Source organism: Phocoena sinus, chromosome 14, assembly GCF_008692025.1.
Source record: "Phocoena sinus isolate mPhoSin1 chromosome 14, mPhoSin1.pri, whole genome shotgun sequence".
Taxonomy (NCBI): Eukaryota; Metazoa; Chordata; class Mammalia; order Artiodactyla; family Phocoenidae; genus Phocoena; species Phocoena sinus.
Genome location: NC_045776.1, coordinates 81,768,721 through 81,788,635, shown reverse-complemented (window position 1 = coordinate 81,788,635; position 19,915 = coordinate 81,768,721). Strand labels below are relative to the sequence as shown.

The following is a 19,915-nucleotide window of genomic DNA, read 5'->3' as shown; positions in this document are numbered from 1 at the left end:
CCAAGGCTCAGATACCTGACAATGGGCCCTCTGCCGTGCTCTGTTCCATTCCATGAGGTTCCTCTGAAAAGCACTGGCTCTTCCTTGCTGGAACTTGACCCAGTGTCCCCAGGCATTTGAGACAGGTCTGAGAGTGGGAAACTGGTGCAAAAAGGGCCTACTTCTTCTTTTCTCTTATAGTTCTTCAAATATTGCTTCTGTCTTTCTTTTTTTTTAATTGAGATATAATCCACATACACAGAGTGCACAACTCAGTGGCATTGAGCACATTCACAGTGCTGTCCAGCCATCATTTCTAATTCTAAGACATTCTCATCACCCCAAAGAAACCCCATACTCAGTAGCAGTCACTCCCCAGTCCCCCCTCCCCAGCCTCTGGCAGTCACTGGTCTGCTTTCTATCTCTGGATTTGCCTGTTCTGGATATTTTATGTAAATGGAATCATATAAAATGTCCTTTTGGTCTGGCTTCTTTCACTTAACATCGTGTCTTCAAGTTCATCTACGTTGTGGTATTTGTCAGTGCTTTGTTCCTTTTTATGGCTTAATCATATTCCATTGTATGGATAGACCACACCTGGTCTTCTTGGGCTTTGCCTTGGAGTTGACTTTTTTCCCAGAGAGGGTTGTCATGCCCGGACCCTAAGGAAACATCTCATAGAAGCAGATGCTCTGTGCCCAGGGTTCATGCCTTTCTTGGTCTTGTTTCCAGGCCTGGGTCTGCATGGAATCACATACATGAGTCAAAGTCTTAGCCAGTGTGTATGCATCTGACCTTTTTAATAGCCCCAGTGTTGAGGGACCTCTTCCAAGAGTTTCCTGGGGACCACTTTGAACCATATTCAGTGGGCAGGTAGGTGTGTTAACAAGGTCAAATGCACATTCTTCAGATAGGCTAGTTTGCTGCTGGGATGCCCAGATCCGCGGAGACTGGGTCTTGCTTTGAGGATTTTTGTGCCTCTCTTTTCTGTTGCCTGCCTACCATCCCTTTCCCGGTCTGGCGGGGAGGCCAATCCCTGCCCTGGTCTGGGGGATGCTGCCCTGTGGCGTTCTAGAGAAAGGCACCATTTGGGTATGAGTGGTCATCTTATCATCTGGGTCAAGTGTTGTCTGGGACTCTGGCCAACTGTTGTTTGGCCATCCCTGAAGAATGGGTCAGTTTGTGTGTGAGCAGACAAGTAGGTGTGGGATAGAAAAGGAGAAAAAAGTCAAGCCCACAACTTTCCAGGCAATTCCTGAAAGCCAGAGTCAGGCTGGGATTTCTAAAGGCTTCAGCAACTCACTTGGCAGCCGTCCCCCTCCCCCAGGGAATCTGGATCATACATCTCAGTGGATTTGGGCCCCATCATTCCGTTAGGAGCCCGGATCCCCTCCCCTGTCTGTGGGAGGTGGGAGGGAGGGTAATGGAGTAGAACCCCGAGCACCATGCTGAGCTGCCATGGAATATCGCACCCACGTGGAGATGAGTATGGCAGCTCCCCCTCCCCCAAGGCTCACTGTCCCTGTTGTCTCAGTGGGCACCCCATCTGGTTTCCTGAAGCAGGTGGACGGGCAGGGGGCAGGCGGGCAGGCAGGCAGGCTGGGCGGGAACCAGCGGCAGGCTGTTTAATCTGCTTTGATTTCTGGTCTTTGGAGAGGGCTTGGCTACAAGGCCCAATTGTTTATGTCTTAGGAGCCAAGGCAGACAAAAGATGCTGGGAAGAGAGAGCACTGGAAGCCAGATAAAATGCCAGGGCTCCTTGTCAGCTCGCTACAACTTAATTCTTTATATCCCTGCGAGCTTTCTTAAGAAGGTTATGGCCATTTAAAAATAGTTTTTCAAGAGTCCTAAAACATGGCTTTGCTTGGAAACCAAATGCTGAGGGTGGGACAGAGGAAACTGTCAGTCTCTAAGCCCCATGGTGTGGGTTTGTTTTAGAAAGATAATTTGCTTTTGTGGCCCAAGGTGGGGGACCTCCCCATAGAGACCAGGGGAACCCCAGTGTTCTCCTATGTGTAGGAAGCATGTCTTGCTCTCATGATTTGAATTTTTCTGGGCTGCGTGATAGGTGACTTTACCCTGCTGTCCATAAGGCAAGCACGCACAGGTGCAGGCGTTCTGGGACTGGGGGGTTTTTCATTTCCCGACCCCCTTTTGTAGATTAAATCTTTCCCCTCTCATTCTAAAGATAAGCAGAGGGGTGAAGAGCTACACCAAAGAATGGTTGTGTTGCATGTTTATTATTTGAAGATAACATCTCGACAACTCTCACTACATATTTTTAACTTCAGTTAGCTTGATAAGGGATAGGAATGGTCCAATTGATCATTAAACTGCCATCTCTCTTATATTTATCTTTTTTTTTTTCCCCTAATGGCTCTAGTGAAAGCAGCCTTCTCAGGAAAGGTAATGCCAACATGCCCTATTCCCTCTCAGCCAGTGAATCTATTTGGAAATTGCAAATAATTTACCCTTCCTCTCACCTTTCCCCTACCATTGGATTTTTTTTTCTTCCATTGACTTTTTTTTTTTTTTCCAGGAGAAAAACAAATTTTAAGACACTTCCCACCCACCCTGATATTTTAGTTTTTCAAGTCCTTGAGACCTGGGAGTTGTAGACGCACCAAAACATCTTTGGTTCTGATCTCCTAAGGTCATTCAGCTCTAAGAGGAAGGGCTTAGGCCAGGTGCCACTCAAATGAACCTTGGGGAACTCAAACTGACCCCTTGAGACCCACTGATAGATTGATTACCCACCCCCAGGCTGGGAGCATGGCCTGCTTTCTGACTGCCTTGCCTTTCGGTGAACAACTCAATTTGATGAGGCTCTGAAGCTGTCAACAAATAATGTTGAGCAATCGTGTGTTTAATGTTCCCAGGCATGTGGCTGAAACCTTTTGAAGGCGAAGGGTGGAAGGCGACAACCTGTTTGTAAGTCAATTCTTTGCAAGTTTTGTTCCCTGTGGTGCTCTCTTGGAAAAAAAAAAAAAATTTAAAAAAATAAAACGAAAAAGAATTTGAATTCCTTCATCAGCATTTGTTTTCACCCAGCTGGTTTCCCTTGGGTTCAGCAACAATGAGGGGAGACTTATCTTCCTCTCCTGAACTACAGCCAAAAAAAAAAAAATTTTTTTTTTCCTAACCTAGAAAGATTCTCAGGCGCCATGGTGCCCATCAGGGCAGATTGGCTCAGATGGTTTCCCAAATTTGAAAAGTCAAAAGTAACTTGAGTGTTTTACCAATCAAGTCGGGAGATGTGAGTGAGGGTCTGAGAAGAGGCAGGCCTGCCTGTCCTCAGCCTGCTCTGTAGGTTTTGATGATTTGTTTCAAAATTGCTTGGCCCTTGTTCTGGAGTGGGGGTGGGGCTGAGAACTGCCCCCTCCCCGAACTCTCTTCACAGGAGGACAGGGTCTGCCTCAGGCCAAAGAGCCTTTTTCTCCTTTTCAAACTCTGGAGGACACTGATTCAATGACTGGAAAAAGATTAATACTCTCCCAGCGATAAAACTGGGGTTCTCGGGAAAGTAGCTGGAGCCAAGGAAACCGCTAGATGATGTTCCCAACTCCATGCATCCCCCCGAGGAGCTCAAAAGCATGTGGCGGCCAGGATCTCATTCCAAAGCACACCATCCACCAGAGGCAGGGAGGTCAAATGGACCCAGGACGCAGATGGGAGAAGCGAGGCGCCCCCAGTGTGGGAAAAAGGCCTCGCAGCTGGAAACTGAGTCAGTGGGGCCTGGGGTGGATGGGGAACTGGAGCTGAGACTCTCAGAGGGCAGGGTGGGGGTCTTTTCCAGGTGGGCACTGAGAGACACAGGAAAATAGTATTTTAGGGCAGATGGAGCACCTAGGTGAGCTTGTATTCAATTCGCCTTCCTCCCAGATGTAGAATGTCGCCTGTTGGTTGTGAGCAAAGCAAGGTGGGAGAGTGTGCTTCCTTGACATCCAACTCCCTGAGTTCCTGGAGGACAGGAGAGGTGAGGAGGGGTATCTGGCTCCTGCACAGGTCCCTCAAGGCAGACCCACCCTTGGTGAGAGGGTCCAGGAGTGAGTGTGGACCTGTGGGATCCATGTGTGGCCTCGCAGAAGAGGGCCCAGACATGGGAGACAGGGACCACCTCCCACCACCCATGCCTGCTCGGCATGTAGTTTCTGAAAGGCTGTTCCTGTGCCAGGGCCATCAGTGGTATTTCTTCCTCCCCATGTCTTGCTGCCATCTCATTGGTGTAGACCCCGTGCTGCCACCCATCAGAATCCCCCTGGGGCTGGGCCTTTTCACAGCTCTGATGCACAAAGCTCTCTGCACCTATACTTCCTCCCCTGTAAGAAACAGCCAAAAGGGGATCTCCAGCTGGACTGCTGCTCCAGACCCTGGGTTGTGTTCCCCAGTGTTAGGATGGTCCAGGGTCACACCAGGAACTTGTGTCAGAGGGAGTCATCTGTGGAGATACAGGCTGGAAGTGCCAGGTGTTGTGGGGGTGGAGCAGGAGGTGGACCCCTCTGAGGCCCCACCCCTGTGGTAGGAGAGGCCACGCCCCCTCCATCCTCATTGGTCCGCCTCCTGTGGCCTCCCTCTTTGGGTACTGGATATGCTTGACTGCCTGTCTCTGCAAATGGGTAAGGTTTGGGGTTTGATTTCTGTTTTTCAAGGTGGGAGGGAGGGGTAGTAGAGTCAATGCAAGAATTTTGGAGAACCAGCAAGGAGCCTGTGCCTGTTGTAGCTAGAATCAGGCAGGGGCTCGCATCCGCAGGTACCGCACCCTCTGTCAGCAGGTCAGGGGACAACTCTTTTTCTCTGCATCTCACAGAAGCACAAAGTGGACCCCGTACAGCTTTCCCTGTGCAAAGCTCAGGGACCTTTGAAATGATGCTCTTACATAGGCCTCTTCACCCGCTCTTCCTCCTCATTTGTGCATGCTGGTATCTTGCCCCTTCCAGCACTTCCCTCCAGCCCACCCCCCATTTTTCCTTCCCATCATTTGTGCTCTTGCTAAGATTATGAAAATAACTCCCACCCCCAGGAACTTTCCCCTCCCCCAACCCCAGTGCCGTTCTCTCCCTCCTTTCCCCTCTGCCGTCCAGAAACTGACCTGTGCACCTGGATCTTTGCTTTCAGGTGCAGCCCAAATTCCGTTACCCCTTCTACTATGAGATGTGCTGGTATGTCTTGGAGAGATACGTGTACTGTGTGACCCAGCGGTCCTACCTCACTCAGGAATACCAGAGAGAATCAATGCTTATTGGTGAGTGAGCCTTGCAGTCCGACTGCCTCGACGGCTCAGCTGGGGCAGGAATAATTTTTTTCAGTGGGGCTTTGGGAGTCCTGGGTTCTGGGAATTCTTTTGAGCCTGAATGTCAGCAGATTCCTAGAGACCCTTGAGGAGGGGAGAGGAAGCCATCCTTGTCAGTTTCCCACTTGGAATACAGAGTCCAAGAGAAGGAAATTGTGACCCCAACAGAGTCATCTTGGGGGCCCCCAGGTCTTGCTAGTTGACTATGCAGATGTGGGGTGGGGCCAGTCCTGGGCATGGTTGCTGAGACAGGCTCCCTACAGAGCAAAGAATCCTGGTTCTTTTTTTGAATCCCTCCCTGGACACCAGCTGATTCTTTTTTTTCCCTGTGTTGGGGGTTAGGTTTTTGTCTATATAGAAGCAGGCCTAAGAAATGCAGCCAGTCCCTCAAAACCCAGGCCAGCTATAAGCCAGAGGGAGGGGTGACCAGGGCTGGGGATGCAAGCTTGGCAGAGCAGTGGGTGGTTTTGACAGAGGCAGGGAGAGAGCGTTTATAAGCCACAGCTGCAATGCCCTGCCACGCTGCCATTACTTAAAGGGACATCACCCCCCCAAAATGGCTCAGTCCTTGAGTCTTGACTCACAGGCACCCGCCCTAAAGTTACATCTAGCTGTGACAGCCCCGAAGAGCGATCTGTAGGAAGAACATGCTTCTTCCCTTCTGCCTCTGCGCTGTTACTGCCGAAGGGTTTTCCTGGATGCTAGAGTCACGGTGCCTCATTCACTGCATCTTTCTCATCATGGGATAGAAAAACGTGACTGGTCTGCCTCTGTTAGGGTCTGCACGATTTTTCCTGCAATCTCCAAGAGTTTTAGATTCTTTTTTTTTTTTTTTCTCACTCTAAGCCTCTTCCTTCCTTCCCTTGACTCCCCTCCTGACGTTAGGGGTTTCAGGGCAGACATGTGATGGGGAAATGTTTCTCCTGGGGTCTTTACTGGGGAGTGCCTCCTGGAAATTCAGTTCTGTTGGCTGGGGGTGGGGTGGGGTGGGGGTGGTTCTCTTGTGAGTTTCATTCCTGTTAGATGATTCAGGCGTTGAAAAATACCAAAATCCTACAGCTGGCTCTTCTGAAGTTGATAGGAGATGGGAAATGACTGTGAAGTAGTGTGACAACCTCTGTTGTTGCAGTAGCTACACGTTCCCGTGGGGACCAGAGGCTTGATTTTGTGGCGGTCCCCAGGACCAGGCAACTGAGGGTCACTTCTCTCATTTGGAAATTTAGGGCCATAGAAGAAAGTTCCCAATTTCATTCCAGGCTAGAGAGGAAATGTTGAGGCAATGCTTGGGTCATTGGTGCCCACTTTTTTCTTAAATTTTCTTGCCACTGTTTCCCCCTGCCTCTCCAGTCCATCTGCCAAAGAGAAGGGGGGACGTTCGGGAGACACCTCACTTTTTTTGAGTGCTAGTTGTGTGCCAGGAACTGTGCTCTGTGATGCCTTATTTAATCCTCACTACAAGCCTCCAGGGGAAGTATTCTTTGCCTATATTTTGAAACAGCATTCTTGGGATATAGTTTATATATCATACAATTCACCCATTTAATGTGTACCATTCAGTGGTTTTTAGTCTATTCCCAGGGTTGTGCAAACATCAGCACAGTCAGTTTTTAGAACATTTTCATCATCCCAGAAGGAACTCTGTACTCTTGAGCTACCCCCTCCTCCTCTCACCCCACGCCCATGCCCTCAGCCCTAAGCAACCACTCATCTACTTTCATTCTCTATAGATTTCCTCCTGTTCTGGACATTTCATATGAATGGAATCATAAAATATGTGCTCTTTTTGCCTTATTTTTACATACTGAAAGGTACAATGCCAGGTGTGTTCAGAGAGGTGAGGCAACCTGTCAGGGTACACACGGCTGGGAAAAAGCAGAGCTCTGACTGACCCTAGCCTTTCTAGAGCCTGAGGGAGGCAGAGGCCGTTAGAATTGTCAAAAGAGCTCGATCTGCAGGGTAAAGGGGAGGGATAGTGCGTGGGGGTCCTGGTTACTTCCAACAGGGAGTTTGGGGTGTTCATCTCAGTCTTTCTTGTGACATTCTCCCCGCCTCCCCACCCCGTAGATGCCCCAAGAAAGCCCAGCATAGACGGCTTCTCATCTGATTCCTGGCTGGAGATGGAGGAGGAGTCCTGTGAGCAGCAGCCCCAGGAGGAGGAGAAGGAGGGGGAGGGGGAGGAAGAGGAGGAGGGTGCAGATAAGACGCCCAAAGCTCCCACCGATGGCCCTGCCTCGCCCAGCAGCACCCCCTCCGAGGACCCGGAGGCCCCCGGGAAGAAGCCCAAAGCACCTGCCATGCGGTTCCTCAAAAGGACTTTGTCGAATGAGTCAGAAGACAGCGTGAAGTCCGCCACGGTGCCCATAGACTACCCCAAGACGCCCACCGGCTCTCCCGCCACCGAGGTCTCTGCCAAATGGACCCACCTCACCGAGTTTGAACTGAAGGGCCTGAAAGCTCTGGTGGAGAAACTTGAATCCCTCCCGGAGAACAAGAAGTGTGTTCCTGAGGGCATCGAGGACCCCCAGGCACTCCTGGAGGGCGTGAAGGTGGGCAGGGGGTCACCTCGGGCTGGGCAGCTGAGGAGGGCTGGGCAGGTTCCTCAGGGCAGCTCAGCTCCGGGGGGCTTGGTGCAGACTGTCCTGGGGGTACGTCCATGTGCAGAGAGGGGCCTTTGGTCTAAGCAAGCCCATCTAGGGTGTCCCAGCAGAGGCCACTGTTGAGACTTGCAGGGGGATCTCATGGTGGAAGCTGGCTCTGCAGTGGACAATGAACTTTCTCTCAGGACTTGTTGAAAATCTGAGGCTTCAAGGGAAGTAGGCGTTACTGCCTACAGTGCACCGGTGGTGCTGTTTCTGGGCCTGGGGACAGACTCCTCCATCCTGGTCAGGAAGACTTGCTGCTCTGGGCTGGCTTCCCCTGGAGCATGCTTCTGTTTCATGTGAGCAGGTTGTACATCCCGATTGTCTTGTAGGTAGCCAGTTAAGAGCCACCTGGCCACCCAGGATTCAGAGGTCTCCAAGTAGAGCCTAATTATTGAGCAAACTCATTGAGCACCAGCTGTGTTGGCCATGGGGGAACGGGAAGCAGGCAGATAAAGAAATCAGGAGGGAATTCCTTGGTGGTCCAGTGGTTAGGAATCGGTGCTTCCACTGCTGTGGCCCGGGTTCAATTCCTGGTTGAGAAATAAGATCCTGCAAGCCGTGCAGTGTGGCCAAAAACAAACAAACAAAAAAGAAATTAGGAGACAGGGAATTGAGTGCCGCAGTGTGTACCCAGGGCATGGGAGTGGTGTGAGGGGACACTTATTGGCCACACCAGGGGCCAGGGCTCTGGGACAGTTATGCAGTGAGAATTTGAGTTGGGCCTTAGAGACTGCGTAGCAGTCCTCCAGATGGGGAAGGATGTCCTAGGCAGAGTGCAAACGTGCAATGTATTTAAGAAACAGGAAATACATTGGGAGGCCTTGTCTTGTGGTAATCATAACATTTGTTGAAAGCTTACCACCTGCCAGGTACCAGTGCTAGGGAAGTGGTAGGTACCCATATCATCTGCACTTAACCAATGATGAAGTAGACTTAGGGAGGTTAAGGTGACAGAGCAGGTAGATAGTAGGGCTGGGATGAAGCCTCCAGGGTGCCTGTGTGGATATCACTACTTGGAACTAACTGCCTCCTGTCTCAGCATTGGTAAGGCTTTTTGATGTGAGGCCTCAGAGACATTTGGGCTTCCTTCTCCAATGTCTGATTCTCAGACATTGGAATCCAGCTGCCTGCTGTGGTTGGAAACTGAATTTGTCTCTTCTTTAATGGCTGCAGACTCAACCGAGGACTTAATTAGTTCATTTGTATATTTGTTTGTTTAGAAAACATTGTGTCAGGCCCTGGAATCTAGAAATATTAAGACTGTTCTGCTGCCCTTGAGGTGCTCAGTGATCAGGCACTGAACTCTTGGGGTCTAGTGGAGGGGAGAGCTTGGGCCCAATCAGGTAGCTTAACAGGTACCACCAGCAGAGGGAACTGGTGTACAGGATCTTTAATCCAGGTTATGTCTTACTTTATATATATAGCAGGTGTACCCACTATAGGTGCCACAAAATTAAAATCTTATAACTCTGGGGAATTGCCAGGTAAAAGAACTCTGTGGTCAATGTCCCGACAAAACAAATCTTTACTTTCAAATAGGTCATTTTCATTGACTGTTTTGGAGGTTGCTGACCTCTCTTGAGAGTTTTGTGAAAATACGCTTATACACACAAAATTTTGTGTGCAATATCAGGGGGTCTTGGACTCCTGAGCCTATTCCTGGACCTCAGAATAAGAACCTCTAATCTTGTGGAATGGAGTTTTTGGGTTTCCTAAAGGAAATATTGGGTTTCCTAAAGGAAACCTTAGACTTCTGTCATGTGGCTACTTTTTTCTTCTAAGATCCTATAAAGTGAAAGCAAGCTATTTTCATCAATAATAAAATCACTAATAGCATTAAGGTTCCAAAATGTTGTAAATGAGTTAAAAAAAACACATTCATCTGAAGAGGAAGTGTTGTTCTGTGCTTGTGAAGAGCCTTTTTTACTTCGTTATGTTTATGTGCAGTGTTCCTGGTTGGTCAGATTTCTTTCTAGGGATAGGACTGAGACCCTTGTCTCCCTCACCTGTACCCACCTGATCGACCTCTGAGACTGGATTCAGCCTAGGCCCCGTGATGGTGTGAAGGAGGCCTAGGGTAGGGGCTTAGACAAATTTCAAGGATCCCAGTCTGCATCCTCCCCAACCGCCACCATGGGGTTCAGTGGCAGCTCATGATAATATGTGGTAATGAATCTCAATTACTGTCTGTTGTTGTAGATCTTTTTCATATATAAACTCATTTAAACCTCCTAGCAATCCTCTTTGGTACTTTTGTTAGCCCCATTTTACAGATGAGAAGATTGAGGTACAGATAGGTTAAGTAACTTGCCCAAGGCCACACATACTGCTCAATGGGGGAGTCCATGCGCTCACACACTAGACTGCTTTTTTGGCCACTATGGAGAAAGTGATTTTCTCTCTTCTCAGAGGTGACTCTGAATTTAGGGGGAAGGTAATAAGGTGAGTTTGGACTTCCTTTACAGAACAAGCAACAGATTTGTTTGGTCCTGGGACTAAAGTTGTAAGTTGGCAGTCCCAGGGCCAAATCCAGCCTCTAGGCATTGCATTTGGCCTGTATAGTATTGAACATATTTTTGTAATTACTTGCTAGCAATAAAAAATCAGGAGAATAAATTAAAAGTCAAGAAAGTTATATAAAATATCCTGGCTATCCTGGCTCATGTTCCTGACTGGCTACAAGCAGCAGGAAGTGAGTAGCAGGTGATCTCATACACCTCAGTCCCCACCACTCCCTACTGTCTCCCTAATGTCTACTTACCATTTGGCTCACACATCTCTTTTTAGTATAATCTAACCATTTAGCTTACTTATTGAACTTACCTGTCTCCAGAGATATTTATGGTCTTGAGCCTTGTCTGAGGAGGGCCTTTTTCAGGCTAAAGAGCTTATAAGCTGAGTGGACAGGTCTCCTTAGAGCCCCATGAAAATTGGAGCCTCTGCTAGCACCTCTGAGTGCTGTGTGGCCTGTATGGGGGAAGTGGACAACTCGTCTTTTCCAGAGTAGGTAGATAGAGCTACTTCCTTGCTCTCTGGCCAGGCCATTAGCCCCAGTCCCTCCCAGTCCCTGGAGACCCAGAGGAGATTTTGAACCCAAGACTGGCCTCTAGAGTGAGTGTTGTCACAGAAGGTGAGCAGCTTCTTCCTGGCTGCACGCTTAGGTCCCTTTGTTCACTCTTCTCAGATGTTGGGGTTTCTTTTACACTGGCTGAGAACTAAAAGTCAGCTGAGGAATGTGGGTCCAAGACAGAATTCTTAGCCGATGCCCACTGCCTCCACTACCATTGAGTGATTTGTGTTTCTCACCAGTGGTGGTTCACCCTTGACGGTTTATCAGTTATGATCTTTGGCTTGTGTTGCAAAAAGATGATGTCTTCTTTCCTTCTCTCTCTTTCTCTGGGACCTCAGAGATTGCTGCTAATGGTGGCTTATGGTAACCAGAGCCCCTGGGATTAGAGACAGTCCCCAAAGTAAGTCAGTCTCCAGATGGCTAGGTTTTAGCTTTTATCAAAAACCTATTTTTTCCTTTCTTTTGTAATGTATGGTTTTGGTTTTCTTAAAAAATTATTTATTTATTTATTTTTGGTTGCGTTGTGTCTTCATTGCTACGTGGGCTGTCTCTAGTTTTAGTGAGCGGAGGCTACTCTTCGTTGTGGTGCGCGGGCGTCTCATTGTGGAGGCTTCTCTTTGTTGCAGAGCATGGGCTCTAGGCATGCGGGCTCAGTAGTTGTGGCTCGCAGGCTCTAGAATGCAGGCTCAGTAGTCGTGGCGCACGGGCTTAGTTGCTCTGCGGCATGTGGGGTCTTCCTGAACCAGGGCTTGAACCTGTGTCCCCTGCATTGTCAGGCGGATTCTTTTGTTTTGTTTTGCGGTACGCAGGCCTCTCACTGCTGTGGCCTCTCCCGTTGCGGAGCACAGGCTCCGGATGCAGAGGCTCAGCGGCCATGGCTCACGGGCCCAGCCGCTCCGTGGCATGTGCCCAGGGGACCGGGGCATGAACCCGTGTCTCCTGCCTCGGCAAGCGGACTCTCAACCACTGCGCCACCAGGGAAGCCCCTGTCAGGTGGATTCTTAACCACTGTACCACCAGAGAGGTCCCTATGTTTTTTTTTTTTTTTTTTTTTTTTTTTTTTGCGGTATGCGGGCCTCTCGCTGCTGTGGCCTCTCCCGTTGCAGAGCACAGGCTCCAGACGCGCAGGCTCAGCGGCCATGGTTCACGGGCCCAGCCGCTCCGCGGCATGTGGGATCCTCCCGGACCGGGGCACGAACCCACGTCCCCTGCATCGGCAGGCGGACTCTCAACCACTGCGCCACCAGGGAAGCCCCCTATGTTTTTTAATTGCGGTAAATTATATACAACATTTATCGTATTCATTAGTTAATTAATTATAATTACCAGATCACCAGTTTAGAATCTTGAAGGAAGAAACATTTACCATTTTAACCATTTTAAAGTGTACAATTTAGTGGTATTAAGTACATTCACAGTACTGTGCAGCCACCACCTCTGTCTAGTTCAGAACTTTTTCATCACCTGAGGCAGAACCTTGTACCCATCAGCAGTCTCCATTTCCCCCTCCCCCACAGTCTGCTTTCTGTCTTTATGGATTTACTGATTCTGGATATTTCATCTATTTAAGAGTTTTAAGTGTAGGGAGTTACCTGGTGGTCCAGTGGTTAGGATTCAGGGCTTTCACTGCTGTGGCCTGCGTTCAGTCCCTGTTGGGGAACTGAGATCCTGCAAGCTGCGTGATGTGGCCAAAAGAAAAAAAAAGAGTTTTAAGTGTAATGTTGTTAAATGATCAGTGTAAAAAAATAAATAAACATTATAGGCTAGAGGATAAAAAATGTCCCCTTCCTCAATTCTCACATCCTGGAAAATAACCTTTGTTAATCACTTACTGAATGTACTTCTGGAGCTTTCCCCTCACTCCCATGTACACAAACATATATAAATTTGTTTTTAATTAGTTCATACTTGCTTTTGCCCCTTAAAGCTTGCTTTTTTGTGTCTGTTTCTATAGGTCTAGTTTACTCTTTTTTGTGGGCAGGACTTTTGAAAGTTGAGTTTTTCCTTGCAGCCATGCTAATGAGAATACCTCAGTGACCCTATGGTTTAAGTAAGCAAGACCAAGTGAGCTCAGTCGGACCTTGAAAACTTGACTGGGAGTGGGGAGGGGGTCTTGATTTAGATTCAAGTCAAAATGACCATCTACTTTTTTGCTTTTTGACAGGAAAGGAGATGCCAGCATCCTGTAAAAATCTAAGAAAGCCATTTCCTTCCCCATCTTTGTGAAACTCTTTGGGATTTGGCATTAAGGTGCCTTAAGTGACTCCCTTCTTTTTTTTTTTGTGGTACGCGGGCCTCTCACTGTTGTGGCCTCTCCCGTTGCGGAGCACAGGCTCTGGACGCGCAGGCTCAGCGGCCATGGCTCACGGGCCCAGCCGCTCCACGGCATGTGGGATCTTCCCGGCCCGGGGCACGAACCCGTGTCCCCTGCATCGGCAGGCAGACTCTCAACCACTGCGCCACCGGGGAAGCCCGACTCCCTTCTTTTAAGACAATTATTCTGTGGAGAGTGCAGGATACTGGCTTGTGTGTAATGGCAAAAACAAGAAATCAGGACACGAGAGATGCTTGAATTCAATTTCAGTTTCTGTTCTTAGCTATTTGCTGTGTGGCCTTGGGCAAGTCATACCACCTTTCTGTTTACCTGTATGTAAATCTAAGATATTAGACTAAATGTGCTTTGTCCTTTCAGGGATCAGATTCTGTTGGTTCCTTGGCCATTCTTAAGTGTATAACTGATTGAAATCTGAGTATTCTCACTGTAAAATGGGGATAATAACAGGGACCTAGGTCACTGAATTATTTTGTGGGACAATGAGGTAATGAACACTTAGCTCTCCTAGTAAGTCCTTGGAGAAAAATTAGGTATGCTTAGGTAATGGGCAAAGGAGAGTCAGACTGGCTTTGACCAGCTCCCCACCCTTCCCATGCTCTTTCACCACCTTTCAGCTTCCCCCATCCCTGTTTTAGGTTAGCGATTACCATCTGTATTAGTTTCCTAAAGCTGCTGTAACAAAGTACCACAAATTGGCTTAAAACAACAGAAGTTTATTGTCTCACAGTTCTGGAAGCCGGAAGTCTGAAATCAAGGCCATGCTCACTCTGAAGGCTCTGGGGGAGGATCTTTCCTTGTCTCTTCCAGTTTTTCTTGGTTGCTGGCAATCCTTGGAGCTCCTTGGCTTGTAGCTACAACCCTCCAGTCTCTGCCACAGTCTTTACATTGGCAGTCTGTGTTGTCTGTGTGTTTCTGTGTGTCTTCTCTTCTCATAAGGATGATGTCTGGATTAGGGCCCACTCTAATCCAGTATGACCCATTTCCCAATAAGGTCACATTATGAGGTTTTAGATGCACTTGAATTTTGAGGGGCTCACTATTCAGTTCATTTTTTCCCCCTTTTATCTCTTGGATTGGCAATCATTAATCGGTGGACAAAGTAATTCCTAGTGAGATGGGAGTTACCCTGCATGCTGTCCCTCCTAGAGGAGTCTGTACTTTCAGCTAGAACTCCAGAGAGCTGAGGCTCCTGATGGGAGGGTAGGAGGGCATGAGGCCATTTCTCTAATCATTTGTACATGACTTGAAAATAACCAGATGCATTACAAGGTTGTGAAGGCTTGGGCCTAAGTGCGCAGTGACCACCGAGATAGGAAGTGGGAGGGTCTTTGTCAGATATACATTTGCAAGGTGATTCTGCAGCTGTCCTTGTTAATTAAGATAATGCCAGGCTCTCTTTCCTATCATTCCATGCTCTTCTGGCTGCCAGAGTGTCAGCCAGGGGTGGAAATGCCAGCTTACTGTAGACAGCCACCTTTCTTATTGCATGGAATTATGGGGCCTCACAGAATTATGGGACTGATGGAATTGTGAGGCCACATTGAATTGTGGGCCTGCGTGGAATTATGGGGCTGCATGGAATTATGGGACTGCATAGAATTATGGGGCCACATAGGATTGTGGGTCTACATGGAATTATGGAGCTGCATGGAATTATGGGACTGCATAGAATTACGAGCCACATAGAATTGTGGGGCAGAATGGAAGTAAGGGGTTGGAAGAGACACTGAGGGACCACTGCTTTCAGATGTTACTTAAAAAAAAAACAAAACCCACTAAAAAAGAGATCAATTGTATTGTTCTTTCATTAAAACCCAAATAGGAAAGAAAATAATGCTAAATTAAGAGTACATCGCCCAAACAAGTGTTATCTTTTAAGACTAAAGGTTGTGGAGCCAGGCTGACTCCCCTGTACCATCCATTAACCAGCTGACTGCTCTGGGGGAATGCAGTAAAATGGGGATAGTAAGAATCATGCCTCATCGAATTAGGGAGGTGACATGGGTAAAGAAAGAAAGCCTTAGCACAGGGCCTTTAAGTGCTCAGTGAGCTAGAGCTGATATTATTTCAGACACCATGGAGTGAGAACAGGCCCATTTAGGGTCAAGTGTGAGAGTCTGTGAAACCCATGACTGTGAAAGGAAGGTGTGTACAGCTTTTCTCCCTTGGGATCATCAGGTCTGGACCCCAGAACACACCTGCTTATCTAAGTTGCCCTTTCTGGGTCTTGCTCTTTTGCAAAACAGTGAGGCGTAGAGCCCAGACCTCCAGCACTGTCAGCTTTTTAAAAATCTTCACACCCCTCCTGCTTCAGAGGAGCCAAAAGGCGGGAAGCCAGTGGGAGGGCTGCAGCCTGGCTTTCTCACACCCTGAGCATGACCCAGAGCATAGAAAACAGGGAGCAACCAGATTCAGCCTGGCCCATTCAGGCCTCCAGCAGTCACTAAGGCTCTTCTACTGGGGGCTGCATGTAATATTGAGCCCTGTGTTTGGTATTTTTGCTGGGCTGTGAGTGGATAGAGGGTTGATACAGGGGTGAATCCTGTCACCTAAGGAGCCAAACAAGGTACGTGTTATTCTGAGTCTGCTGCTGGTACCACCTCAGGAGAACGAAGGAGAGCAGTGAGGGGCCAGAGATCTGAGTTCCAGACACCTGTGCAAACTCTAGACTTGAAAAGTGGGTGGGTTGATCCATGCCACTTGGGGTTCCTTTTAGCCTAAAACTGACTTCTGGGTCCCTGAATCACATTTTTATCCCCACTAGTTATGCAGCTAAATCAGCTTTTAAACTGCCATTCAAAATTAAATAAACTTAAAATTTTTTCCCTATGCTTAGAACTTGTTAAATGGATGAATTCTGCAAACAGAGGATGGGGACTGTGTATCCCAACAGGAAATACGGCATAAGCCAAAAGGGATCGGCTAACATTTGTTGAGCATTTTCCACATGCCAAACACCTTCCATGTATTATGTTGCTGGCAAGGTGGGGACTGTTATTATTCCATTTCTTAGATGGGAAACTGAGACTCAGAGAGATGTGGTGACTCGCCCAAATCATGTAGCTAATAAGCTTTTTTTTAAAAAAATTTTTTAATTTATTTTATTATTTCTTTTGGCTGCACCAGGTCTTAGTTGTGGCATGCGGGATCTTTAGTTGCAGCATGCGAACTCTTAGTTGCAGCATGCAGGCGAGATCTAGTTCCCTGACCAGGGATCGAACCCAGGCCCCCTGCATTGGGAGTGTGGAGTCTTACCCACTGGCCCACCTGGGGAATCCCGCTAATAAGCTTTTAATCATGATGCACTATGGCAAGTGTGGTCTGTTAGTTTCCCGTGACTGCCATAACAAACGAGCACAAACTTGGTGGACTGAAACAACAGAAATTTATTCTCTAACAGTTCCAGAGGCCAGAAGTCAGAAGTCAAGGTGTTGGCAGGGCTGTCCTCCCTTGGAAGGCTCTGGGGAGGATCCTCCCTTGCTCTTCCAGCTGCTGGGGCTTCCTGGTGTTCCTTAGCTTGTGGCTGTGTCACTCCAGTCTCTGCCTCTGTCTTCCCATGGCCTTCTTCCTTATGTCTGTTTGAATCTCCCTCTCTGTTCTCTTATAAAGACACCAGTCGTTGGATTTAGGGTCCATCCTAAATCCAGGATTATTTCATCTCGAGATTCTTAACTGATTATATCTGCAAAGCCTTTTTTCCCCCCCACCCCGAATAAGGTAACATTCACAGGTACCAGGGATTAGGACTTGAACATAGCTTTTTTTTTTTTTTTCTTGGCCACACCATGAGGCTTGTGGGTTCTTAGTTCCCCGACCGGGGATTGAACCCGCAGTGAAAGCACAGAGTCCTAACCACTGGACTGCCAGGGAATTCCCTGAACATAGCTTTTTGCGAGACACAGTTCAGCCCAATACAGATGGGTTTTTACAGGCAGGCACAAGATGGTTGGGCTGGAGTGGAGGCAGGGATCTTGGGAGACCTAAGGTGCATTGATGCCTGGTTGCAGGGGTCCTTACCTATGGCCAGGAGGGACCCCTGAGACTGCTGGGTTCCCTACAACAGCAGCGCGAGCTGCTCCATGCCGTGTTACTCTCCCTCTACTGGCCTGTGGTTGGTGATTCTTTCCTGAAACCTGCTTCTGCTTTATTGTCACAGTGTTGGTATTTTTAGTCACAGTTATAGATGGAGTTTCTAATTATTAATGCCCCATTCTGGGGAGCAGTGGGGCCTGAATCCAGTGTTAACTGATAAAGCTCTTTGAGAGAAGTTGGCATAAGGAGGAGCAGAGGCCCAGCACATCCATTGTCTGTGGTTATCTTGTTAAGTCAAAAGCAGGGCAGTTTGCATCAGAAAGGGCCTGGTGGCCCCAGTCTTTCTCTTATAGAAAGCCTGCCCTATTCATTCCTACTCAGAAGGGTTGTATGGTATAACCCAGAGTGCTGGGCTGTTACAGGCACCCAGGCTTCCTAGTCTCTGCTTCCAAGAGCCCCAGGGAGTGTATAAATGCTAGCAGAGCCCAGGGAAGACAGTGACAAGATTCCCTCCCTTTAGCACAATTTATTTCTCAGAGAGAAAATCTCCAATTAAAATAATCTCCTCTTCCTGCAGCCTGTCACATACAGACGAAAAATACTTCCCTGTGGGCCAGAGACCAGAGTGCCCCCTGGTGGCCACTGACAGCCACACATGGAGAGGAACTCTGCTTCCTTCAGGAAGTGTGTGTATGAGCTCTGAGACTCAAGGGTACTTGGCGAGGTCTCTTTATTAATTTTAATTATTATTTATCATTATGTATTAATTATTAATAATACTTATGCCTTCAGTAATAGATTTTTTAAGGGTTTTTTAAAAAATTAATTTATTTTGGCTGTGTTGGGTCTTCGTTGCCGCACACAGGCTTTTTATTGCGGTGGCTTCTCTTGTTGCGGAGCACAGGCTCTAGGCACGCGGGCTTCAGTAGTTGTGGTGCACGGGCTTAGTTGCTCCGCGGCACGTGGGATCTTCCCAGATCAGGGCTTGAAACCCGTGTCCCCTGCATTGGCAGGCGGATTCTTAACCACTGCACCACCAGGGAAGTCCCCAGTAATAGCTTTTTTAACCAGCCAGTCCTCTAAAGAGGCCTTACTTCAATGCTTGTGAGTTACTGACACCAGCTCTGATACTGAAATGACAGGAAATCTTGAGACAATTCAGAAGGAAACTCAAAGCAAACCAAGGCAAGTGGGCATTATTTTCAGTCACATGCAGAGCAGTGTTTGTAAACTGGTCACCCATGGCCCAGGCCAGCCCACAGATATATGTGGCTCACAGTGTTTTTTTTGAAATTTTCAGTCAGTTGCCAACATTTGAAATTGGAGAGATTTTGTTTTATTTTATTTTTAAGATTTTTTTTTTGATGTGGACCATTTTTAAAGTCTTTATTGAATTTGTTACAATATTGCTTCTGTTTTTTTTTTTTTTTATGTTTTGGTGTTTTGCCTGCGTGGCATGTGGGATCTTAGCTCCCCGACCAGGGATCGAACTGGCACTTCCTGCATTGGAAGGTGAAGTCTTAACCACTGGACCACCAGGGAAGTCCTGAAATTGGAGAGATTTTAAATAAAACTCTGGATCTTTGATTTCTTCTGAAAAACCAGAGATCTGGTAGGGTTCATTTCCACAGGAGGTTAATAAGTTGAAATTGAGAAGCATTTGCCATCTTTAAACTGGGCATGTGGTCTCTAGTTTGCCCTATGCTGCACTACTGTCTATCGTTCCATTTATATTTTTAACTTTCCCTGCTTGGTTCCTGGAGGCATTTGAGTTTGTTACCCCCCAGCATAGAGTTTGAGATTGGGATAAGGGGGCAGAAAATCCTGTGGAAGTCCTCTGCCCCCCAACCATAGGGTAAGATATATGTATATAGCTTTGGCTAGACATGGAGCATCTTCCTGAAAAGCTTTTTTCTTAATGATTGGTGTGTATCGGGGGCAGGAAACATTATTTTTAGAAGAAAACAAACCCTGATGTATTGTGGAGGAGGGTGTGAAATTCATATGGGTTATTAAGAACCATGAAATGTCAACAAAATTTCATTCCTGTGCAGGCCCACTTTGGTCACACGAGCCTCTTCTGTGATGGGGGGGGATGTTTCAGAAAGGCTTTATAAAGGTGTTAGTGGCTGAATGGTGTTAGTTAGTCCCTCTGTCTGTTTTGCAAGGAATAGGTGGGGATGATTCACTTCTGTATTTGTGAGTCGAATGGTAAATATGAGCCCAGATTGTCTCTTGGCTGTCTTTTTTTTAAAAAAATTATTTATTTATTATTTTTGGCTGCATCGGGTCTTAGTTTCGGCAAGTGGGCTCTTTGTTGTGGCGCGGGCTCTTCGTTGCAGCACGCGGGCTTCTCTCTAGTTGTGACGCGCGGGTTCCAGAGCACATGGGCTCTGTAGTTGGGCACGCAGGCTCTCTAGTTGAGGCACGCGGGCTTAGTCGCCCCGCGGCATGTGAGATCTTAGTTCCCTGACCAGGGATCGAACCTGCGTCCCCTGCACTGGAAGCCAGATTCTTTTTTTTTTTTAAATAAATTTATTTTATTTATTTATTTTTGGTTGTGTTGG

At 47.7% G+C, this 19,915-nt stretch overlaps 1 protein-coding gene across 13 annotated transcripts in view; it reads left to right on the top strand.

Annotated features, from left to right (window-relative positions):
- The window catches only part of KDM2B (lysine demethylase 2B), a 133,314-nt gene that overhangs the window by 47,993 nt on the left and 65,406 nt on the right, over window positions 1-19,915 (top strand). For all 13 annotated transcript variants that reach the window (XR_004353130.1, XR_004353129.1, XM_032654197.1 and 10 more), the window contains 2 exons: window positions 5,095-5,221; window positions 7,334-7,815. Coding sequence is in view for 11 of the 13 variants with exons in the window: in XM_032654197.1 (XP_032510088.1) it covers window positions 5,095-5,221; window positions 7,334-7,815 (609 nt within the window). In the remaining 2 variants the exon portion in view is untranslated. The remainder of the gene's footprint in view (window positions 1-5,094; window positions 5,222-7,333; window positions 7,816-19,915) is intronic.